At 67.9% G+C, this 24631-nt stretch overlaps 1 protein-coding gene across 7 annotated transcripts in view; it reads right to left on the reverse strand.

Moving 5' to 3' along the window:
- RALGDS (ral guanine nucleotide dissociation stimulator) overlaps positions 1–23124 on the reverse strand; it is a 38719-nt gene extending 15595 nt beyond the window's left edge. For 3 of the 7 annotated variants that reach the window (XR_016226438.1, XM_070066638.2, XM_070066632.2), the window contains exon 1: positions 7669–7860. Coding sequence is in view for 5 of the 7 variants with exons in the window: in XM_070066638.2 (XP_069922739.1) it covers positions 7669–7845 (177 nt within the window). In the remaining 2 variants the exon portion in view is untranslated. Of the gene's footprint in view, positions 1–1641; positions 1905–7668; positions 7861–22687 lie in introns of those variants that run through there. The other 4 variants (XM_070066639.2, XM_070066633.2, XM_070066641.2 and 1 more) reach the window with 3 other exon arrangements.
- Between the last annotated feature and the right edge of the window lie 1507 nt (positions 23125–24631).

A 24631-nucleotide genomic window follows, 5' to 3' on the forward strand; every position in this document is an offset into this window, starting at 1 on the left:
TGTGTCTATGCTGCGTGTGTGTGCCTGTGCACCAGGGACCTCACCTCTCTGCCTCCTTTTCCTAGAAGGTGGGGTTGGCAGCTGCTCTCCGGGCTGCTCCAGGCCAGACAGAATGAGGGGGCGGTGGTGCCTGCGGCCCGAGAGCTCCCCTGGCCGGGCGGGGGGCAGCGGTGTGGACAGGCGGATGGCCAGGCGTGCAAGGACATCTGGCACCCGGGGCCGGGGGGAAGCGCTGGGCGGAGGCTTTGCTGGGGAAATGGGGACGGGGGAGGGAAGCAAACCGTGCTGGGGGTTTCCAGACAGGACAGGGACCACGAGTGTCAGGCAAGCGAGCGGCACCAGGAAACCAGCCCCAGGACGGTGTGTGTGTGTGTGCCCGCGCACTGGCAGGAGGGACAGGGACTTCCCCACCCCCTCTCCCAGGCCCTGCTAAATGGTCATTGTGTTTGCTTTCCGGCTGTGGCCTCCTCTCCTGCCAGGACCCTGGCTTTCCTGCCCGGGCCAGAAGCTTCCCCTTTGATTTCTGAGCGGCAGGCACCGGCTGGCGCTGAGCGGTGAGGGACGGGGGGCAGACGCCGGGCAGGGGGGGCTCATCTTGGCGGCTGCCTGGGCTCCTAGGGGCTGCGGACGGACACGGCCGGCGAGGCGCTGCCCAGCCCCAGCGAGCACACAGAGCACAAAGCCCGAGGCGCTGCCAGACATAATGAGAGCCAGATGAACGCGGGCTGGTGTCAGGCCGCCCACCCCCCACGCTCCCGGGGGTCCTGCTCCGGCCGCCAATCAGCAAGGCAGCCCTGGGTGGATGGGGGTCGAAGAAAACAGGCCTGGTCCGGCCGCCCGCCAGGCCCAGGAGGAAATGGTCTGAGATTCCCCTACCAAGCTGGGCGGAAAAACACCCTTTATATCCAGGCCCTGAGACGCACAGGCACAAGACCCAGCTGACAACTGCCAGCAGTTACCGGGCACCAGGACCTGCAGTGAGGAAGGGTCTCCAAGGCCTCCCGGGTGGGTGGGGGGGAGGTGTCACTGTTGAGGCTTTGGTCCAGCCCTGAGCACCCCCACCCACGGATGGCCCAGGCAGAGGGGAGTCAGGAGCTGGGGGATCCCACTGCACGGGGTCAGGTGCACGGTCAGGCTGGACGCCCCTTCCCCGGGGCACCCTGGAGGCCCCACCTCCCCTGTGACAGGCACGCGCCCCCCTCCTCTGAGACCTCCCCAATCATGAGAATTTTCTGATCAAGCAGAACTGAGTCACGACCTGGACACCCGACCCCCCACCCCACCCCGCCATGCTGGAGGCCCCCAGCCCTGGCGCCTGCCTGGTCACCGCTGTCAACGGCCGTCCTGGGAGAGCTGGGGTGCCGCTCACCTCTGACCAGTCCAGGGCTCTGCCGCCCTAATCATGTGGTCCGCGTCACAGCCTCGGTGCGGGTCCGGCCTCCCGACCCCCACCCCACTGGGAGCAGCAGAGCCCCGCCCTGTGGGCGCGGAGGTCGCAGGCCTGAGACACCCGGACGGCGCCGCGGGGGAGGGTCTGCCTGGCCTCGGCGACGAGCAGGCACTGGGACGGAAACCCAGCCCCGCGCCCAGCCCCCGCGCCCCGGCTGTGCGGGACGCGGCCGGCCCTCCCCGCTCACCCACCTCCAGGCGCGGCAGGTCCGGGTCGAGCTGCGTGAAGCTGTGCAGCACCACCGGGCAGCTGTCGGGGCCGCCCACCTCCAGGCGCACGGCGTCCCACACGCTGCGGCTCCGCCGGGAGCCCGGAAACAGCGGCTCGGCGCCGCCCGCCTCGGCCCACATGCGCTGCACCATGGACGGCTCGCGGCGGGGGCGGGCGGCCGGCCGGCCGGGCCGCGGTCCCGGGGCGGCCCGCGCGGCTCGGCGCTGCCTGCGCTCTGCGCCCGCGGCCCGGCCCCCGCTGAGGTCAGGCCGGGGGCGGGGCCGGCGGCGGAGGGGCGGGGCCGGCGGCGGAGGGGCGGGGCCGGCGGCGCGTGCGCGCGCCCGCCCTCCCGCCGCTCGAGTGCCTGCGCGCTGCGCCCGCGGCCCGGCCCCCGCTGAGGTCAGGCCGGGGGCGGGGCCGGGGCCGGCGGCGGAGGGGCGGGGCCGGCGGCGCGTGCGCGCGCCCGCCCTCCGGCCTCTCAAGTGCCTGCGCGCTGCGCCCGCGGCCCGGCCCCCGCTGAGGTCAGGCCGGGGGCGGGGCCGGCGGCGGAGGGGCGGGGCCGGCAGCGCGTGCGCGCGCACGCCCTCCCGCCGCTCGGGGCCGCCCGAGTGCCTGCGCTCTGCGCCCGCGGCCCGGCCCCCGCTGAGGTCAGGCCGGGGCGGGGCCGGCGGGTGCGCGCGCACGCCGCTCGGGGCCGCCCGAGAGCCTGCGTCGTGCGCGCGCGCAGCAGAGGGCCCCGGGTGGGGGGCAGCGGGAGCAGCGGGTGCGCGGGTGCCGGCGGCGTGGCCGCGAGGGGAGCCCCGCGCCACGCGTGCTGAGGCCGCCCTGGCGTCAGACCCCCTCTCCACCGAAGCCCCTGCCTGGCCCTGTGGCCTTGCCCAGGTTCTTAACCCTGGGGAGCCTGCTGCTTCCTCTAGCTGACCCCTGGACAGCGCGAGGGAACGGACGCAGAGTGCTCGCCCCTGGGTGGGGGAGGTGACCCTGCGTGACCGCGTGGAACCCGAAGTGTGGGGCTGGGGGTACGAGGGGCCCCACCCGTTCCCAGGAACGGCCCTGCCGGGCCCCCTTTGAGCTCCAGGGCCTCGGGGCTGAAGGCAGGCCGAGGGCAGGTGGGGGTTCCCTGGGGTTGGGGCCTGCAGGTGTCCACCCATGAGGGCGAGCCCAGGAGGCACAAAGGCAGGGCTAGCACCGGCCCCACACTGGCCAGCTGGACCTGCTGGGGCCTGACCATCCACGGCTTCAGGGCGGGAGTGAGGCTGCTGAGGGCCCAGCAGGACGGGCCGGGAGCCCCCGCTAGGGAACCTGGAGGCTGCCAGCACTTGGGGTGACTTGAGAATGAGTGGGGCCCTTCCCCACACCCAGCCCACTGCCCGGCCTGCCCCAGCTCAGCCGTGGGCCCGGGGAAGGTCCGCGCAGTCTGTGCATGTGCCCCAACCTCCCCAGGCCCGCCCCACCCTGCTCCATCTGAGAATGAGGGGCGGGACCCCTGCACCTCCCGGTGCCCAGGCCCAGGTCCCCGGTTTCTGCTGCGGTGAGCGCCGGCGTGCAGAACCAGAGGCCTCTGTGCCCGTCGCAAAGTTCAGGTGCCTATTTCTGGGTGGTGCTTTATTTTACTTCTCCAAATTCTCCAAATTCTGAGATAAGGGTTTTTGTCAACAAGTAGTGCTTGTTTATACAACACAGCAAAACACAGGCAGCTTGGCTTGGGGGGGCCCTGGGGGCTGTTTCGGGCACCTCCCCACACTCCCATCCCTTCTCCCGGGGCAGCACCTGTCCGCCTTCATGTCCTTTCTCCACTCGTTATCTCTTTCCCCAGGGGGTGGGCCCTGGAGGCACAGACCGTGGGCGCAGAGGCTGGACAGGCCTGACCACCCAGATGTCATCCGCTGGGCAGGGGTGCGGGGTCCCGCCTTACTTAACCAGCCCCTCCGGCTGGGGTCTGTCAGTTCCCCTCTGCCTTGTCTGCCCGCCCCATGCATGGCTGCCCCGTCCCCTCTCCCGGTAGGGCCTGCTCCCTGCTCTGGCTGCACACACACTCCTGGAGCCCAGCAAAGCCCAACTCCGTGGTGCCCTCCTTCCCTCGGGCACGTCACGCCACCTCACCTGCGTGGCAGGGGTCTCTCCTTGTACAGGGGACGTGAATGAGTCAGCCTAGGGAAGCCCCCGACCTCCAGAAGGGGCGTGACCCGGACACAGGCAGCAACCAGGCTGCGCCTCCCCTGGGGTCTCACCACCAGTCCTCCCTCCTCATCCTCCCCGCGGGCTGCGGGCAGACCCTTACCAGGGGCGAGGCCAGCCCCAAAGAGAGGGACCAGGCCCGCATGTGCCCCCTGCGGCTGCTGTTCGCCAAGTGCGTGCACCGGAAAACAAAGCCACATCCAGCCTGGGCCGTGCTCTGAACGAGCCTCGGGGAATCGCAGACCCCAGACTGTGGGACCCCCACAGACAGCCCAAGGGGAAAGATGGAGGCGATCTGTGGGGCATCCGGCCCGAGACCCCCGTGGGATGCCGAACCCTGCACACAAGCACCGTGGGCAGTCCATCGGATAACCAAGACGCGGGAGGAGGAGATGAGCCCTGTCCTGGGGTACAGGGCAGGACAGCGCATGACGTCATCGGGCTGCTCGGGCAGGTGCACAATTTAGAACCCAAGAATTGCTTATTTCTGGAATTTTCCGCACCGTGTTTTTGGACCAGGGTGACCGAGAAAGTGGAGGGGGAGCCACGAGAGGACCCCTGTGTGTGCAGGGTACGGGGTGGGCGAGGACGTTAGCGCTGTCTGAGGCCCAGCACTGGCATTCTGGGTACTGTTAGAGTTGCCCACGGGGCTATCAGTGGGTGGGACGTCCTTGGGATTCCTGCACACAGGGGAAAGGCGGGTCCTGGGGCAGAGCGCGGCTCTGTGCCGATGACGGCCGTGAAGCTGGGGGCCCTTACTGCCGTTTTTCCTCCTTTTGTGTCTGTCTGCAATTATCCACAGGAGAAATGTCCATCAAAGAAGAGGGCGTGGCTTGAGACTCAGCGCCCCTCCCTCAGTCTCCAGCAGGAGGGCCCAGGTTGGCCGCTTCCCGCGTTCCTCGCTCCATGAGAAGGGGTCACGCGTGGCATCCCTACCACGAGGGGCTGGGGACCCCCCGCTGCAGGGGCAGTTGGAGGCCGCGGGCTGCTGTGACCTTGGGGAGTCTGAAGATCAAGGCCGAGGGGAACCCTGGTGCTAGGAGGGGCAGAGGAGGCCGGCGCCGCAGCTCACTAGGCTAATCCTCTGCCTTGCAGCGCCGGCACACCGGGTTCTAGTCCCGGTCGGGGCACCGGATTCTGTCCCGGTTGCCCCTCTTCCAGGCCAGCTCTCTGCTGTGGCCAGGGAGTGCAGTGGAGGATGGCCCAAGTGCTTGGGCCCTGCACCCCATGGGAGACCAGGAGAAGCACCTGGCTCCTTCCTTCGCCGCGGCGGCCATTGGAGGGTGAACCAACGGCAAAGGAAGACCTTTCTCTCTGTCTCTCTCTCACTGTCCACTCAGCCTGTCAAAAAAAAAAAAAAAAAAGGAGGGGAGGGGCAGAGGAGCCCTGCTCCCCCTCCTCCGGGCCCCCGACCTGCCCCGGGGAGCGCATCTCCACCCCCCACCCCTTCCTCCAGGGCCAGCACGGCCGGTCGGAGGCTGCTGGCAGATGGCCTGTGAAAGACACAACCAGAGCCCAGAACCAGGCCCGCCCGGCCACACGCGTGTTTTCTTTGGCCGGTGAGGTGTTTTTAAATGTCTGAGCCAGCAGGGAAAGGTCAGGTGACTTTAATATGAAAATCCACGTTTCCGCTTCTGGAAATGCTGCTGCCCTGACCACACGCGGTCTGCATTCCCGCATGGGACAGCGAGAGGCCGAGAGGCCAGGCGGAAGCTGCCGGAGCGCCGTGTCGCCTGGGGTCGGGGCGGGTACCTATGGGTCGCCTGGGGTCGGGGCGGGTACCTATGGGTCGATTAGTCACAGGCAACCCCCCCCCACCTCCGGCTTGGGGAAAGGTGTCCTCAGGCCAGATCCCCAAGGCCCCTTCTCTCCCTGACCCCCTGCCATCACTGGTCCCCCAGACGCACGGCAGCCGGGGTGCTCGCGCCTCCTCAGAGCCTCCTCCTGGCTCCCCAACTGTCCTCAGGCCTCAGATCAGCTGCTCGGGTGGCCCCTGTCCCACGTCCAGCCCGGCACCCACAGACCCGCCCGGAGCCTCCGGCCTTCGGCTCTCCGGGTCTGGTTCACAAGCTGGCCACGTGGCCCATCCCCCACCAGTCTCTGTCAGGGGGCACGAGACACGGTTCACAGTGCGGCTCCGCCCATGTCCAAGTCAGGACCCAGGCCTGCCGTTGGGCCGGGTCCCAGGGATGGGGTCTGGGCCCAGGCGCCGATGCAGCTCAAAGAGTGGGAACCGGCACAAGACAACATCTGAGCGGCCACAGCCCTCGGCCATCACCCCCTCCAAGCTGGACCAGCAGCTGGGTGGGCAGATGTGGGTCAGGGTCAGGCCTCTCCCCGGTGGTCACTCTGTTGTGCTCTATATTCAGAGCCTGGGGAGGCCACCTTGAGGGCGTGGCCTGTCCACGCCCCTGGGCCATTTCCCGGCACAGCTGTCACCATTCCTGGCCCGCCTGAGCCCTGGGGTGGCCCCCTGTGGGCTGATGAGCACACGGCTCAGCAGGCAGTGACACACCTGGGCTGGCCGGGCTCCTGCGCTGGAGAGAGGGCCTGGCGCAGCCCCGCCTGCCCCGTGCCTCCCCCCGCACCACTGCTGATGCCAAGAAAGCAGAGCAGGGCAGGAGGGGGACATGAGGCGTGAAGGCCTCTGGGAGGCCACAGTGAGCGGAGGGAAGTGACCTCATCCTGACCCTAAACTTCCTGTCCCAGGGCATCAGGACAAGGTGCACCAAGGCCTGCGGCCACATGGACAAGGGCTCCGGGGCCGCAGACAGGGAACTGGGGCCGTTTTCACGACTGCCCGACACCCCAGGACCACCCATTCCACAAGCGCGCCAGCCTGGGGGACCCACGGGAGCTTGGAAATTGAGCCCTGAAGGCAGAGGACGGCAGAGGTGAGACTGGGAGGCCTCGGAGAGACCCAGGGAGAAACGGGCGGCCCGGCACGGCGCTGGGTGGGAGACGCCGCCTCGCCTGCGAGACGCCCGGGGTCCAGCATCGCCGCCCGCTGGCTCCTTTCTCCTGGTGGGTGGGCAGCCAGCTGCCAGCCGTGCCCCTCTGAAACCCTCGGCAAGGGCGAGGGCACCAGCCTCACGGCACAGCGGCCGGGCTGCTGCTTGCGAGGCCTGGGACTGCGTCCCTCCTCTGTTTCAGTCCAGCTAACGCGCACCCTGGGAGGCAGTAGGCGACGGCTTGCGGCCCCTGCCACCCACGAGGGAGACCTGGAGGGAGTCCAGGCTCCTGGCTTTGGCCTGGCCCCACCCTGGCCGTGGTTGGCATTTGGGGAGTGGACCAGCAGAGGGAGGTAAGCTCTCCCTCTGTCACTCTTATCAAAATAAATACTAAAACCATAAAAGAATTAAAAATTTTTAAAAATTACGGCAAACAGCCAGTGCAGAGGGTCCTGGGGTGCCCCCGGTGGCCACTGGAATTCAAGTCCCAGCCTCCACTGTCTTTCCCAGGCTCACCACCCTGCGCCTCGGCGCCCCCAGCAGTCAATGGGGACAATGACAGTAAAACCAGGCTTAGAACAGAGGACGAAATAAGGCACCCGAGGCCTTGGAAATCCGAGACACCAGCACGCACAGACGCTCACAGCCCCAACTCACCGGGGCCGGGGCGGGCGGAGAGGCCAGCCAGAGTGGGCGCCCGCGGCAGCCCCGGCACGGCGGCCCCAGCCTCCTCACTCACGCCTGGGACGGGAGACGGAGATTCCCCAACGTTTTCCAGCCAAACTCCTTCGACCAGTTCTGACAAGGAAGGAGGCGGGATGCCCGGGAAGAAACGTGCCCAGGCTCCCCCGCGGAGGCACGGCTGCCCTGGGAACTTACCTCGGCGGCCTGCGCAGGCAGAGGGGCTGGCCAGGGGGGTGGGCCTCGGGGGGCCGCCTGGCGGGCCAGGGCGCGACGCCGGGCAGTCACCACGGAGACGCAGGCCAGGAACACGGAGCTCTTCCTCCCCCTGGGCACAGCAGGCCCCGGGCAGGCTTGGTCTGCTTCCCGGGCCATGGTGGGGCAGGAGCCCGATGGGAGAGTGGGCTCCCAAGGCCCTGGCCTGTGTGCCGTTGCCTGCCTGCTCTGATGGAGTTGAGCGCCGGAGTGCCTGGGCCTGCTGTCACCAGCGTGGCTGTCATACCTGCCCCCGTGACGGGCAGGGCCAGGAATTCCCGCCTGTGTGAGGCCATCGGCCTGCCAAATGGCAAGGTGCTTGCCCCAGCTGTCGTGGGGGGCTCTGGCTGGAGCTGTTCCTAGCTGGGAGGGGCCAGCCATCCCCTCTGACCCCCAGGCCCCAGCCCTGTAGCCCTGGCCAGAGCTGAGCAGGTGCAGGGGCAGACCCAGGGGCCTGGGCAGGGGTAGGGGTTCCACCGCCCACTCTGGCAGCCTTTCCAGCCAGGCGGACCTCAGAGTACCCCAGCCCCGACGGCCCGGTAGAGGGTCAAGCTGGGGTCACCAACAGTTCATCTCACCGAGTAGGGTAGCAAAAATAAATAAATAAATAAATAAAATACCAGCCCCATTATCACCCTTTCATCCGCCCACGTGGGGACCCAGACGAAGCTCCTGGCTCGGTCCTGGCTGTGTGGCCATCTGGGGAGCGAACCAGCAGATGGACGCTCTCCCTACCTGTCTGTCTGTCCCCCTCTAACTCTGACCTTCAAATAAATCTGTTTTAGAAACAACACCAAGGTGCTGGCTTGTCCCCAGGTTTCCCATTCTGCTGCATGCCAGACTTAGGAAGCCGTTCAGCCAGGCCAACGTGCCCACTGGACACAGGGAATAAGGAAAAACAGGCCCGAGGTCTCACTGTGTGCAGCCTGGGACAGGGGCACCCGCACGGCAGTGCCTGGTTCACGTCCCAGCTGCTCTACTTCCTGCTAACACCCTGGGAGGCAGCAGATGGCACAAGTGCTTGGGGCCTGTCACCCACGTCAGAGACCCGGATGGAGCTCCAGGCTCCCGGCTTTAGCCTGGCCCAGCCCTGGATGTTGTGGGCATTTGGGGAGTGAACCAACAAGTGGACAGCAAGTCTCTATCTCTAATAAAATTAAAATAAAGAAACCTTAAAAATAAATGAGTACAAAGCCACCAAGACCGTGTCCTGGAGAGCACGGGGTGCTGCCCAGGATCTCTGGGGGTAGGGGGACTCCAGGCCCCGCCGGGCCAGCAACTGACAAAGCCTACACCCCCCTCCCCTGGTGTTCAGAGGCCCGAGCCCAAAGCCCAGCAGTCTCAGGGCAAAGTCCAGGCCGGACGGTGACCGGAGGGCGCTGGGCTGGGCACACGCATCCCCGGAGGCAGGGGCTCCGCAGCCCCCACCCCAGTAGTCCCCGCCGCCCCCTCTGACCGACAACCTCACATCCCCCTCGGGGGCTCTGTGGGGTGCAGGGGACCTGGCTGAACAGGAGACTCAGAGCCTAAAGCAGCCAGGCTCCTGTCCCCACTGGGCACTGCCTCCCCGGGCCTCCATTTCCTGACCTGTCACGGAAGGGGTGGGGGACGGAGGATCATACAGGGGTCTTCAAACTCAAATCCACTCTTGCCCTCCTAACCGCTCCCCTCGACTCCCCCAGAGCTCGCGACCTTGAACTCGTACCAGCGGCCTCCTGCAGGAGAAATTTTTCAGAGACACCCAGGAGGTGAGGAGTCTCCGGGACGGAAGGTGGGCCTGGCGGAGGCGCCTCCTCCGACCCCAATCCCGCCGGACGGGAAGCTAGGTCCCCACTGGCCCCCGGGCTCCTCCTAGCCACTGCAGCCTTGACCCTGGCCTTCCTGCTGCTGCGGCCGCCACCTCGGCCTCCTGCATGAGCGTCCCCGGCCTGGGAGCACGTCACGCTCATTAACGCAGCAGCATTGCCCACTCCGCGCCCGGCTCTGAGGGCCCTGTCCACTGGGGGTCAGAAGCCATCTCTGGCCTCCTGCATAGGCTGCCGCTCAATCCTAACCTCTGGGAAACAGTGGCTACCAAGGAGCCACGTCCTCTGGAACCCAGTGACAGCACCTCTAAGCCTCAGTTTGCTCGCCTGTAAAATGGGCAGGAGAGCACTGGCAGATCTAGCAAGGACTCAGCATGAGCTCGGCTCGTGGCTACACTCAGCAGACAAGCGCTGGTGCAGCCAAGGGCTGTCCCTCCCCCAACCCCATCCCAGCTTGTCCCCACTGGTGCTTGGCAAATGAGTGGAGCCCACACAGCTGACCCCACACCAGGCATCAAGCCCCGGACGGCAGTCAGGGGTCTGCCCAGCGCTCACGGCACGGCCTTGTAACCGAATCGTGGGAGAGATGTTGCAAAAGCAAACAGAGGAAGGGGGTGCAGGGCACCGGGGGACCCAGGTTCTGGTCCACTCCCCGCCCTGCAGACGGGGCTCCCAGCCGGGCCCCTGCTAGGTGTTGGGTTGGGAAGGGACAGAGGCCCTGTCCAGACAGGGGGGGCCCAGTGAGGCAGGCCCTGGCGTCAGCGGGGATCCGAGGAGGGAGACCGTCCTGGGGTGCCCACGCTTTCCCCAGTCTGTCACCCTGCGTGGCCAACCGCTGGGTCACATGGTGCGGGCGCCGTGGGGACCCCCGGGGCAGAGGGGATCTCTCACGCATGACTTGTGCTGTTACGCAGGGGCGGCCGCGGGCGGGGGTGGGGGCGGTACGCAGGGGTGGCCGCGGGCGGGGCTGGCTGGGGCTCTGCTTACAGCACAGAGCAGTGCAGGGAAGCAGGTGGTCGGTGTGTGTGCGGGGCTGGCACCTCCCAGCATCACCCCGTGCTGTCCCACGCCCCCTCCTACCCAGCTTCCCAAGCACGGCTGCCCCAACTCCCGACCTCCTGCCGGGCCTAATCCGGGCTCCTACCTCGTAGTCAGGCACTGAGGGGGTGGGAAGGCTGGGGAGCCCAGAGGAGGCGGGGCCGCGGGAAGGGAGAGGCGGGAGCACCCACCCCGCCTGCGGCCCACGTGGTCCGGGCTGCCCGCCCTGCCCGCCCCGCCCCCCAGCTCTGGGGAAAGCCGGGCCTTTGTTCCCGGCCGGCCTGGAGTCGCCACACGATGCACCACATCGCTGTCACCGCCTGGAACGGGCAGAGCCAGGGCGCCGGGGGCTGGGCTCCAGGACAGCTAGGGGAGCCCCGCCTGCGCCGCCTCCCCCGCGGCCCAGAGCTGTGCACCCACTGTGTGTGACGCTCAGAGCAGCCCGGGACACCCAGGTCACACGGCCTGCCACGCGCCCCTGCTCCGCACGGCTCCCGGGCTGCGGGTGGCTGGGCGGGGGCCTCTCACGGGCCCTGGCCCATTGTTTATAAACACTGGGGTGCTGTAGCTAGGTGCTGTGACTCAGAGCCAGAGTGGTGACTCCTCTGCTCACTGTTCTCTCAGCACAACATCCTGCCCGGGAACCCGAGGCCCGGCCCACTTCCCTGCAGCCCGCCGACCTCTGACCCAGGCCGCCCGGGAACCGAGGCCCATCATCCAGCCTCACACAGCCACGCCCTGGGGGCTTCCAGGCCCGGGACCCTTCCCCATTCAGCTCTGGCTGTGAGACTCCCAGGCCGGGCACTACAGCCCACGCCTGTCTACGCCTGAGAGGCAGAGTGGTCCTGACGTCCCCGTGTCCCCGAGAGCCTGCAGTGGCCATCTTGAGCATCCTCGGGTGGCAATGCACTTTCCCATAGCGCATCGGGCAGACCATGAGGCCAAGGTCACGACCCGGAGGCCCACAGAGTGTCAGGGCCAAGGTCAGGCGCGGCCCAGCCTGTCTGGCCCCAGGCACTCTGCTCTGCGGTGTGTTAAAGACACACAGCACAGAACCATGTGGTGTTGCTGGGTCCCTGTCGCCGGGCTGGGAGCTCTGTCCCCCATCTGAGGCTCAAGGGTCTGACTCCCACGTCCCCGGTCACCACTGCCCCCAAACCAGCGCCTAACCGGGGCGCACCATTCCCCGACGAGGCAGTGTGGACGTCACGGGGTTTGCGAGCTCAAGGACAGCCCCGGGGCCACACAGAGGAGCAGGGAGGGCTTCCCCGCGTCCGTTCCCCCTGCAAACCCCAGCTTTCCCCAGAGAGTGCAGGGTGGTCTCACCCTCAGCGCCCTCCTCCAGGTGGGACAATCTCCTGCTGGTGGTCGTGGCGGAGGGAGTGAGGGCCAGAGCTTGAGGCCGGGGAGCCCCGGGCAGCCCCGGGAATGGGGGAGCCACAGGATGCACCTGCCGGGCGTGGGGAAGCTGGCTGCCGGGGGCAGGGGAGGCAGGACAGCAGAGGCTTCCCCTCGGAACAGGAACTCGGAGCGGGCCCGTGCACCTACTGCAAGGCTCCCCAGCGTGGGCTGCCTGCCGGCCCCGCTCCCACTGAGTCACGTGACTGCCAAGAAGCGGGTGCCTGAGAGCCCGGGCCCTGCCCCCGCCGCTCCCGCTGGCTTCGGGCCCAGCAAGATCCCGCAGTGCCAAGGGCACGGGCAGCAGAAGACAGGGCCCCCTCCCCCGGCGGGCCCACCCCGACACCGCGGCAGCTGGGAGCGGGGCTTGGGTGGAAGGCTCTGGGCCTGTCACTGCTGTCTGGGGACGCTGGGTGAGGCGGGGCAGCTTCCGGGGCAGGTTCCCCCCCTCAGCCAGCCTGGGGCCCGGCCATTCACTGAGGCGACGGCGAGAGAACAGGGCCTTCTGCGTGGGAAGCCCTGAGCACAGGGCCTGGCGCGCGCCCCACGTTCAGAAAGTCGGTCTGCCGGTGCGGCCCGGCCTGCTCTCAGCCCTCCTGTTTAATTCACACCGCTGACAGACTTTTGCAAAACGTAACCAGTGTTCGGGCCACGTCAAACTGCCCCAGAGGCTTCCGGGACCAGAGGGGGCACAGCCGCAGCACCCCCACGGGAGGCCCCAGGCACCCTGCAAACGCGCGACACAGCAGCGAACGAACACAGCCCATCCCCGGTTCCCCCGGTGTAGCCGGTACAATGCATCGGCGTGCGTTTGGGGGTGAGAATGCGACAGAGGCGGCCGGCACGGAGGGGCTGCTGCAGGTTTAAACAGGCAGGAGCCGGAGGGAGGGGCAGGTGAGGACCCGGAGGGAGGTGGAAAAGCAGTCCCTCCCGCCTGGGATCCACGCGGCCCCCCCGCCGGCCCCCCACCCAATGAGGCTCTCAGCCCCACACGTGGCCTGCTCACCCCTCCCCACCCGGCTGCTGACAGGTCAGGGTGGACTGTGCACACACGTGCGTGCACACACCCCAGCACACACGCACCCCAGCACACACGCACCCCACCACGTATGCACCCCAACACACACACACCTGAGCATACACACACCAGCACACACATGCCCCAGCACACACACCCCAGCACACGCACCCCAGCACACACGCACCCCAACACACACACACCTGAGCATACACCCCCCCAGCACACACACCCCGACACACATGCACCCCAACACACACACACCCCAGCACACGCACACCAGCACACACCCCCAGCACACACACCTGAGCATACACACCCCAGCACTCGCACACCCTCAGCACATGCACCCCAGCACACACACCCCAGCACACACACCTGAGCACACACACCCCAGCACACGCACCCCATCACACACACCCCAGCACACGCACCCCATCACACGCGCCCCAGCACTGGGGTTCTACCTGGGGCGGCTCTTCCCTCTTTTTAAAGCTGGGAGGGATGGGGCCGGCGTTGTGGTTAAGCTGCCGCCTGTCACGCCAGCGACCCCTGTGGGCACCAGTTCAAGTCCTGGCTGCTCCACTTCCAATCCCACTCCCTGCTAATGCGCCTGGGAAGCCCCAGAAGACGGCCCAAGGCCCAGATGGAGCTCCTGGCTCCTGGCTGCAGCCTGGCCCGGCCCTGGCTGTTGTGGCCATTTAGGAAATAAAGCAGCAGACGGAAGACCTCTCTCCCTCCCTCCCTCTCTGTCGCTGTGCCTTTCAAATAAACAAATATTTTTTAAAAATCCAAAACTGGGAGGGAGAGCGGAGGACAGGTGTCCCTGACACACACCGGCACTGGCACCGGCACCGGCACCTGGCGGGCTCCCCGCGAACTCCTGGGTGGACAAGGGGACGGACACTTGGCTCCTCCAGCTCCAAGCTTCCCGGGCCCCTGAGTGTTCCGAGTTCCTCGTGGGAGGAACAGGAGCAGGGAAGATTCCTGGGGGAGCGATGAGGCCGGAGAGAAGCCGGCGGCACGGGGAAAGGCGGGGGAGGACGAGGCCGCTGCTGCCCACCTGGCTCCCACCCCAGTGCCTTCCAGAGTGCGGGGCTGACAAGAGGCGGCAGCCCGCCTGGGACGCTGGGCAGAGGCGGCAGTGGTCAAGACCGGCTCTGGCTCAACCCAGCGCCTTTCCCCTCCTAACACCGGGCCAGGAGGAGGTCTTGGGCAATGGGTTTCTGCTCATCAGGTAAGTAGAGGCTGCTCCCTGCCCCCGCGTGGCTCTGCCTGGGCAAAGAAGCCCCCCCCCAACCCGAGGCCCGGCTGGGGCCTGGAGAGGCTGGGGGCTGGGGGCCGAGCCCACAGTCACGCCCCTGTGCCCAGCAGGCCTGGTCACCCGGCGCTCTGGGGCCAGAGGAGTTAGGACAAACGGGCCCTTGTGGGTGGGAGGCTGCTGCTGTGCCAGGGACACCGTGTGCCCGGCTGCCACCAGCCCGCCGGCTGCCCGAGGGGGCCGAGGGCCTGGGAAGCTGGGCTGCCCTTTCAGAGGCCCCCAGCTGGCCGCCAGCGCGGTGGGGCCGGAGCTCGCTGCCCTCGTTCCCACGGTGCTTGTCCGGCAGGAGGCTCCCCCAGGCCGGGCAGGCAATGCCTCAGGTCTCCAGGGCCCTGGGGCCGCGTGGCACGGCCTCGTGCCGCCCTCCCGCCAGCCACTGCCCCTCGTCCAGCCCCGGGCCCTGCTCCCTGCTTGGTTTCTCCCCCAGAGGGCAAAGTTCAAGGGTCTCAGCACACCTGGGATGCCTGAGAAGGGGGCGCAGGGAGCCCTCCCTGGTCCGGAGCCTCCAAGAGCAGCTCAGGCCTCTGTGCCACTCCGTGTACTGTGCTGAGCACCTAACAGCTACCTCGGCTATGAGCCCATCACACAGATGAGAAAACTGGCGGAGGCTGAGCCACTGGGCTGTGAACACCTATGACTCCTCATGGTCAAGTCTTGGGCCTGGTGCTTAAGAACACTTAAAAATGCAAGCACACACATGCGCACACACGTGCCTATACACACGCGTGCACACAATGCCTTGTCACCACCTGCTTCGCCTCCACACGTGACCACACGTGTCTCTGACATACGGAAGTTCCTAGAAACACAGAACCAAAAGCAGAGTTTATTTCGGTGCACAGCAATCTCTTGGAAAAAATAACGTACTACGCGAAAACTGCGTACGGACGGCAATCTACGTGCACCAGAACAAACTCCTACTTCCAATCCGGGCTCCCGTGAGCTTTTGGAAAAGCAGCCAGCGCCCAGGCACACGCACTCCACACGCATGAGGTCACTCAGATTCGCTCCGACGCGGGGAGATGCTCCGAGAAGCGGGCCCCGCCCCCGCAGGCCGAGGCCCCGGCTGGGCGACCTTCTCTGCGAGTGACCCGGCGAGCTCGCTCCCTCCGGGCCCGCACGCCTGCCTCTGCCCGGTGCCTGTTCCTGGCAGGGCTCGCGCAGGGATTTCCTGCCCCAGCGGCTGGGAAGGAAAGTCCTTGTGGAATCCCGAAGAATTCCAAGCGTCCACTGCCGGGGGGGAGGGGGGGACCGGGCAGGCGGTGCTGGCAGCTCAGTCCTTCCTGAAGCGGTCACCTCCCTGGCCACTCAGGGCCTGGAGCCAGGGGGACAGCCACACCCTGGGACTCTAGCCCTGAGCGGCTGCAGGGTCACAGGCCTGGGACGCGGCCTCAGGGAGGAAGCTTCGGTGGGAAGGGTTAGGGACCCCACCTGGGCCCTCCAGCTCCAAGCCAGGGCTGTCTTCTCCCCCTTGACCTCTAGGTAGCCCAGACCTCCCAGGTGCTGCCCACAGGTGACAGGTGACAGGTGACCGAGATGATCAGGGCTGGGCTCCCTCCCTCCAGCCACGGCCCAGCAGGGGTGGGGTGGGTGCAAGACTCCCTTTGCAGAGGGTTCCGTGGGCGCAGCCCCAAGGAGGCAAAGCCCTCCCCTCCCCCACGTTCTCAGCCTGCCAGACTTGAGCTCCATGGTTGTATAGGGGAAGGTGTGACCCCCACCCCCACCCCATCCTGGGACAGAGGCCTAGGGTCAGTATGGGGTCCTAAGGATGGCCGAGGTGGGGGAAGTCCCTAGACAGACTTGAGGCCACTCACTGGCCAAGGGTCCCTTCTCTCAACTGGACACAAAGGTCACACCGGGCATCTCAGGGATGGGTCCCTGCTCTCCCCAGGAGACCCACATCCAGAGGAGAGAAGGGGGGCTGGGGTGCGGTGGGGACTGGCCCCATGTGCTCTGATCCTGCCCCAGAACAGCCAGGCAGCGCCAGGAGACCAGGAGTGCCTGGGGTGGGGGTGGGAGGCGTCCCTGCAGGGAGGGTGGGGCCCGCCCCTCCCACCTTTGTTCCCTAGAGCTGCCAGGGCCTGCACAGCCCCCTTCCTGGCCAGCTGGGGCTGGGGGCTCACCTCCTGCGCCTGCCTGCTCCGGGGAGGGGCGTCCAGCACGAATGCAGGCAGTGGCTGTGCAGTATCTGGGCCAGTTTGAGACCCTCCCCCCCGGGGGGGGCATTGTTTACACCATGCTCACAGGGCACAGTGGAACGGGATCAGGACTGGTTGGGACCCCCCCCTCCCCCCCCCCCCCCCCCCCGCCGCTGCTGCCCTCCACAGGCACACAGGACTCTGCAGGGGGAGGGCGGGGGCGCACACCTCGGGAGAGGGAGGCTCAAGGGGGTTGAGGTCAAGGTTACAAAGCAAGCGCAGGATCAAGGTCAGACAGCTTCCTGCCATGGCTCCTGGGGCGGGGTGGGGGGACCCCCAGGGAGCCTGGAAATGCCTCCTGGGGGAGGCTGACCATGTCCCACCTCTCCTTCCACTCCCAGAACACCAGGGCTCCCACCGGGTCCCACCCACCCCCAACCAGGATGCAGAACAGAGCTGGGCTCCGCACAAACACAGCTGTTCTGCTCCAGCGCCCGCGGCTCAAGCCCCACCACCTGTCTCACCTGACGCCCTGAGGGCCTGGTCCTGACCCCTCACCCTCCTGCCCCCAGGCCCCCGTGGGTGACATCACTCACAAGGCGATGCTTCTGCAGGGAACGGGGGACACATAGACAGGTGGGTCCATGGGGTCCAGACAGGGAAACCGAGGCCCGCGAGAAGCGACATGCTCGGGTCATAAACTGCTCAGTCTCAGGGTTGGCCAGAACCAGAGCCTGCTGGGCTCTGCCCGCCCCAGCGCCCCTGCCTGCCTCCCGGCCCAGGCCCAGGGCTCTGCCCGCCCCTGCACCCCTGCCTGCCCTCCCGGCCCAGGCCCAGGGCTCTGCCCGCCCTGCACCCCTGCCTGCCCTCCCGGCCCAGGCCCAGGGCTCTGCCCGCCCCTGCACCCCTGCCTGCCCTCCCGGCCCAGGCCCAGGGCTCTGCCCGCCCCTGCACCCCTGCCTGCCCTCCCGGCCCAGGCCCAGGGCTCTGCCCGCCCCTGCACCCCTGCCTGCCTCCCGGCCCAGGCCCAGGGCTCTGCCCGCCCCAGCGCCCCTGCCTGCCTCCAGGCCCAGGCCCAGGGCTCTGCCCGCCCCTGCACCCCTGCCTGCCCTCCCGGCCCAGGCCCAGGGCTCTGCCCGCCCCTGCACCCCTGCCTGCCTCCCGGCCCAGGCCCAGGGCTCTGCCCGCCCCAGCGCCCCTGCCTGCCCTCCCGGCCCAGGCCCAGGGCTCTGCCCGCCCCTGCACCCCTGCCTGCCTCCAGGCCCAGGCCCAGGGCTCTGCCCGCCCCTGCACCCCTGCCTGCCCTCCCGGCCCAGGCCCAGGGCTCTGCCCGCCCCTGCACCCCTGCCTGCCCTCCCGGCCCAGGCCCAGGGAACCTGTGGCCGCAGGGGAGGGTGGGGCAAAGCCGGGAGCGGCCCACCGGAGGTGCCTGACCCTGTATCTTCTGGCATTCTGTCACTGCCAACGGTCACTCAGGTATCCAGGAAACGGCCTCCATTGCTAAGAGACAGGTGTCTGGCAGGATGGGGTGAGGCAGAGGGAGTGGACCCAGGGAGCAGGGGTTCTGGGTCTCATCAGGGGGGTGGGGGTCTTGTGTCATCAACCGTGAGCAGGACAGGAGCAAGCAAGGTCCACACCCAGCCCCGAGCCCGGCGCCTTCCTACCGCCAAGTATTTTGGGGACCTGTGGTTGCCAAGCAACGGCTGCTGGTTGCCATGGGAACGCCCCCTTCTTCTGGGGCCCGCGGGGCTTCCCCTGCACCTGCTCACGGCTTAGCCGTCAGCAGGGCAGGGGGGAGGGATTCGTAAGCTCAGCCCCTACCCCTGCAGGGATCCACCCAGACAACACTCAGGCTCAAAACCCCAGAACCTGAGCGCAGGCAGAGACCAGAGTCCAAGGTCTTCATTAGAGAGGGTGCGGAAGCCAGGGGCTCGTTAGCTCTGTCTGTGTCTCCGCTCCCTCTGCTAACCACCACCTCCAGGCCTTCCAGGCCTGCCCTGCCCAGCCCCGCCCGGCCCAACCCCGCCCGCCCGGAGTTCACTATAACTGGAAGGAATCTGACCCCAGTCTCTGCGCCTGGCCCTTTCCAGCCTGTCCTGCACACAGGGGTGTGCTTCTGCCAGGCCTGCCACGACCTAGCTTGCTCCTGGCCGCCCTTCCGTGCCTCAGTTTCCCCTCCCGTAAGCGAGCGTGGCCGTGGCACCGCCCCGCAGAGTGCCAGGCAGACATGAGGGTGGGCACAGGGGCCGGCGGTCATTACCAGACACCCTGGAGGGACTCTGCTGTGTGTGGTGGGGACTGAGGGGGGCAGCGATGGCAGGGCTGCCACACTGTTGCCCATGTCCCAGCCTGCTCCGCCCCCTGCCCCTGTGTTCCCTGTACCCCGTGACCCCGCACAGAGCAGCCCAGGTGAGGCCCATGGACCGGGCATCCAGCAGTGGCCAGCTGGGAGGGCCAGGCGGCCTCAGGGGTGCACCCAGCTGCACACTGGCTCATCTCACACCGTCCTTGTGAGTGCCCACCCCGGGCACCCAGCCCTGCTGGGTGCTCTGAGAGGACCTGGCCAACCCCGCCAGGTGCAGCAGCCAAGTTTGGCTATACCGCCCCCCGAGTCAGGCAGTGTCTCTCAGAGGTCACCCCCTGCACGAACAGCCCCCTGAGCCCACCACCGCCTTCTGTGTGCCCCCAGCGCCGGGACAGGCACGCAAACTCCCGACCCTGGGGGCTGGCCGCCGCCGGCCTCCCTGCTTCCTGGGCTCCTCGCCGGCCGGTGCCTCCCTTTCCGTTCATTTCTCTGACACCTGCTCCGCGCCATCCACGTCACCTCCCCCACGAGCCACCCTGCCCCCGCCGCCGGCCCAGTGCCAACTTGCCACGCCGTCCCCGCCCCGCGGCCCCGCCCGGTTTGATCTCGGGCGTGTGTCACCCATGAAATGACGGGGCTCCTGCCCTGTTTACAGTTAGGTTCTTCATCTCCCAGCAACGGGAGACCTTCCTGGGTGTAGGCGCAGGAGGGCCCGGCGCCACCTGCTGGTGCTGGCGCCCCAACGCCGAGTCCAGGGAGCAGGCCCCACGCCTAGCTGGGGGCCAAGTTCCTGCCCCGTTCCTGCCCCCTCCCGAGGCATCTGAGTACCTGACCTCTGGGAGATGAGCCACGCCCTCCACCCCCGCCCCGCAAGACTCCCGGCAGCGAATGAGCGTATTTGGAAGAGGGGTCTCTGAGACTGTGACCCAAAGACTGGCATTCGTAGCAGCAGGGAGAACCGGACAGACCCACAGACGCAGCCGGGGGAGGGTGCAGGCCACATCCGGGGCGGTGAGCCTAGGAGACAAGGAGCAATCTGGATCGCCGACTGTCGGCAGACGCGGACGGAAGGGGCTCTCCTGCGGCTCTGGGGGGTGTCCGGCCTTGCTGAGGCCTGGGCTTCGGCCCGCGGCCTCTATGCTGTGACCGCGTGGCTTCTGCTGTGCAGGGCTGCCCGGTTTGTGGGGCTTTGTGACAGCAGCCACGGGGCACCGTGCCACAGACTAGACTCCCAAAGCCACCCCCCTCACCCCGGGCGGCCTCCCTCCTCTCTGCACCCACCCAGTCCCCACACACAGAAGACAGCCCCTCCCTTGCCAACCCCCTGTCACGCCGGCCAGGCCTGGGAACGGACACAGACCCCCCTGTGCTACGCTCGGACGTTCAGACACCAAGGGACTGCGGCGCCTGGGAAACACGAGGGGGCGGGGGGCTTCGGGGAGGGGAGCGGGGGCTGTTCCTCCAGGTGCCCGGGGCCACCTGTGAGCTGGGACAGCCAATCTCAGCGCCAAATTCCCAGCCCCCGGAGGCTCAACAGGCGAGGTCATTCGGGTCGCCAGCCGCCCCCTGGCCAGTCCTGTGACCCTGGACTAGTCACCGGGCCTCTCCCAGCCTGCCTGGTGGCCGCACCTGCCCACGGGGAGGGGCCATCGCTGACGTCACCTGGAGCTCACACGCACACTCAGAGGTGACGGATCAGGCATGGAACGGACTCAGGACGAGCGGGCTCCAGCGCCATGGCCTGGGGAGGTCACTTCCCTCTTGGCCTCGCTTCCTGGTCCGACCCATGGTGGAGCTGAGTGAAAATCGGAGGCCGCCCCTCTCTGGCATCAGTCTCCCAGGGGCTCCCCACTGTCTAGAACCAGAGCCAGTGCCCCGGCTCCGCCCACTTGCCTGCTGGCACCCGGGCCGCCGAGTCGCCCCTACCCTGAGGGTGGCCTGGAGCTGGTGACTGGCTTCTGACCGACAGGGCACACAGAGGGGAGCTGGGGTCACTGCCCAGGTCTGCACCCCCTGGGGCTTCTGCCCTGTTCGGTTTCTTCTGCACCCCCCCCCCCCGTCTCCACCTGCTCCACGGGCAGCCTTGCTGAGGCCTATGTGGCCAAGAACAGCCGGAGGGTCTTGGCTGACGGTCCCAGACGCACTGAGGCCCTGGGTCCACACTGCAGCCTGCCCATTGCATGGGAGGGTGCTGGAAGGCAGATGCACCTGTCACGTCTCCACTGAGTGGCCCCAAAATCCTGAGAGATCTGGGGCAGAGGCAGCCGGGCCCAGCCCCGGCACGGGACAGGCCAGGCTCAGGCGCTGGGGTCGGCCTTGCCCTGCCCCCAAGCCCCCTGCAGCCACGCAGCCCCCTGTCCCTGGCTGCACTCACATCCACCCCGTCTCTGCAGAGCTCAGCCCCCACCAAGCCGGCACGCGGCCGCCAGACTTGGGCAGGGCTGGTGCTGCTGCCCATCTGTGTGCAACACAAAAAGTGACCCATGGGACACAGTGGACCCCACCTGTGACCCAGCCCCGCCTCCTGCTCCCTCTGGGCCTCGCTCCTGCTCTCCCTGGGTTTTCTCTGGAGCATCCGTGCGTGTCCACTCCACATGGGGCAGCCCCCGATGGCCACTTCAGAGGCCCACCCAGGCCCAGTGTGGCCCTGACCAGGGGCATGCAAAGATGAGCGCCCCCGGGAGCCCCTCCCCGCCCCTGAGCAGCACACACTGACGACATGGATGCCAGGGACACGAGGTCACCCTGGCTGGGGACAGGGACACAGAGCCGGACCCTGGGGGCTCGTCCCTGGCTCCAGTGGCTCCATATCGGGCACCTGCGCCCCCTGGCGGCCAGTGCAAGCCCTGCAGCCCCAGGCAGGAATCCCAGAAAACAAAACACACCTTTGTTTGGGTGTTGTCAAGGTAGCGGCTCTCCCCTACCCCAAGGGGGCAAAGGACCACCATGCCCAGGCTCCAGGGGGTAATGCGGGGACCTCAGAAACCTCCCTCGGCCCTCCGGCTCCTTCTGCTGGCCTGGGGTGTCCAGGTCACTCACCCGGCCTCCTCACCCCAGCCAGGGCATTGACTGCTGGCCTGGCTTCCAAGTGGGCACCTGGAGGCTCCCCCAAGGCCAGGCTCGCCCCAGGCCCCAGGTGAACCGTGCAGGGCCGTCTCCAGCTCGGCACTACCCCAGTCCTCGGTTCCCCCCGAGTTCAGGCTGTGCCCGGCCCGGGAGCGGTTCCAGGGCGGCACTGGGGCAGTGTGTGTGCAGTGGGTCACACCTGGACACCTGCCCGCCTCACAAAGCCAAAGACCCCGCTCTGCTTCTCCCTGCACCCCCTCCACGCCGAGGAGGGGAGCCTGGCCTAGTCGGTGGGAACCAGGGTGACGGATGCTGGACCGCTGGCCCCGGGGGACCCCTTGCCTATCAGACTGGCACGTCCGCCCCTCCGCGTGCCGGGGGCCCGGCGTGTTGCTGGGAGACTGCTTGTTGTCCCAGCTGCTCCAATGTCTTCCCTGACACCTCCCCAGCGACCCCGCTGAGCCCTAGGAAGTGTGTGTGTGTGCGCGCGCGCGCGCGCGCGTGTGAGCCTGTGCCTGTGTGTGTGTGCGCGCCCCGCTGCAGGTCCAGAGACAGGGGCCCGCATGGGAGAGGCGCGGGTAGAGGTCCCCCAGGATCTCGGGGTTTCATTCCCAAAGCTGACCCCAAAGGAGGGCTGAACCCAGGCCCAGGAGGCCGGAACCCCCGCCACCGCCTCTGGCCTCTGTCCACCTCCAGAGCCCTGGGCCAGCCCCCGCCTGCTTCCCGGCCTCAGTTTCCCAACCGCATCCGGAGGGGCTGGACACGGAACTGCGTAATCGCGCGCTCTGCGTGGCCTCGGCGCCGCGGGTGCGGCGTGGGCGGGGGCGGGCGGTCCTCCCTCCACCCAACCCCCGCGGCCGGGCGGGCACTCACCGGGCAATCCACCATCATCCTCAGCCGCCGCAGCGCATCGCCGGCCCCAGGGCGGGGCCCGGGGGTCGCAGAGGCCGCTCGCCTCGGCCCGCGCGCGGCGCAGGGGGGCGCCCGGCTGCGGCGCTCATGGCGCGGCCTCCCGTCCGCGCCGGGCCCGGGGCTCCGCGGCGCTGGCCGCCGCCCGGGCCGCCGCCGCCCGCGCCGCTCCCATTGTCTGCGCCGCGCCGCGCTGCGCTGCCGGCCGCTCGGGCCCCGCCGCTCGGTTCCGCCCGCCCGGGCTGCGGGCGCTCGGCCGGGGTGGGCGGGGACTGTGCCGGCCCCGCCCCGCCCCGCCCGCAGGTGCGAGGCGCGGGCCCCGCCGCGCGCGTGCGCGAGCTCGGGGACGCGCTCGAGCCTTGCTCGCTCGCTGGGGCGCACGCGGCTGGACAGCCTCGGGGCGGCGAGACCTGGAGACCACCGCCGGGCGCGGACGCGGGGCCCGCGCGGGCCCACGCACGGCGCGTGCACGTGACCTCCCGGTGCGCACGCGCCACGCACCGACGACTTGGGTGGGCGGGTCTCGCGTGGCCCTCCGCCCAGCCGGCTGCTCCGCGCTCCGCACCCGCCGCGACCCACCTGGGGTCGCCCGCATCCCCGCCAGGTGGGGGCGAGAGTCGCAGCCACGCCGGTGCGCTCTCGCCTGCCACCAGGAGCCCCGAAGCCACCTCCAGGACTCGGTTTGTTGGCAGCAGTGGACGCTGGGTCCCTGCAAGGGGAAAGTCGGGTTGCTTCTCTCCCCGCCCCCACACACAAGGTCCAGCCTGTCCCTGGCTGTGGTGCGGCTGGGTGGGAGCCTGGGAGGAGGGGGCCCGGCTGCTGGGCTGGGCGCTGGGGGGAGGGGTGGTCATCGATCCGGTCGCGTGTTGTACACTAGCAGAGGCGCCAGCGCCCAGGCCGCACCTGCACCCCAAGTGACCTTGCTCAGCTGAGCGTTGGGGGCCGGGACCCCTCTCTGCGCAGTCCCTGGCCCTGCTGCTGACCAGAGCCCTGTCGGGTACTGAGGCCGCCCTTGTTGGACCCCGGCTGCGCCCGGCGCCTCCATCTTCTTGCTTTGTCCCCCAGCCCTGCTGGGGTGGAGCCCCTGACCCATCTCACTGGAGGAGGCTGGCGCTTTGAGCTGCCTGCCCGCCCCAGGGCTGTGCCGTGGTCCAGCTGGGGGCCGGGACCCAGCGCCGCTGACCCCAGAGGAGTTGCACAGAAGGTGGCCTCTGAGGCTGGCCCTGAGAGAAGTCTGCTGTGCTTGGGCTCGTGGAGGGGGTGTCCCCGGGGGAGGAAGTGTCCAGGAGGCTGGAGATGGGGGTGGGGTCACCTTGGGGAGGACTCTGAATGCCCGGCAAGGACGGGGGTCACTCAGGTCTGGGGACAGGGGAGCCCAACCAAGTCGTCTTTTTTTTTTTTTTTTTTTTTTTTTTTTTTTAAGATTTATTTATTTGAAAGGCAGAGAGAGAGAGAGAGGGAGGTCTTCCATCCGCTTGCTCACTCCCCAGATGACCACAATGGCTGGAGCTGCGCCCATCTGGAGCCAGGAGCCAGGAGCTTCTTCCAGGTCTCCCACGTGGGTGCAGAGGTCCAAGGACTTGGGCCATGTTCTGCTGCTCTCCCAGGCCATAGCAGAGAACTGGATCAGAGGAGGAGCAGCCAGGACCAGAACCAGCGCCCATATGGGATGCTGGCATGGCAGGCAGCGGCTTTACCCGCTACACCACAGCGCCGGCCCCCCAGGTGGACTTTATTTTTAAATTTATTTTCATTTTATTTGAAAGAAAGACATCGAGACCTTCTATCTGCTGGCCACCCCCAAACGCCCACAGCAGCTGGGGCTGGGCCAGGCCAACACAGGAGCCCAGGACTCCACCCAGGTCTGCGAGGGTGGCGGGCGCCTGCTGCCTTCCGGGACGTGCACTT

The sequence above is a fragment of the Oryctolagus cuniculus genome, chromosome 1 (genome assembly GCF_051225735.1).
Source record: "Oryctolagus cuniculus isolate XC-2025 breed Fujian yellow rabbit chromosome 1, ASM5122573v1, whole genome shotgun sequence".
Lineage (NCBI taxonomy): Eukaryota > Metazoa > Chordata > Mammalia > Lagomorpha > Leporidae > Oryctolagus > Oryctolagus cuniculus.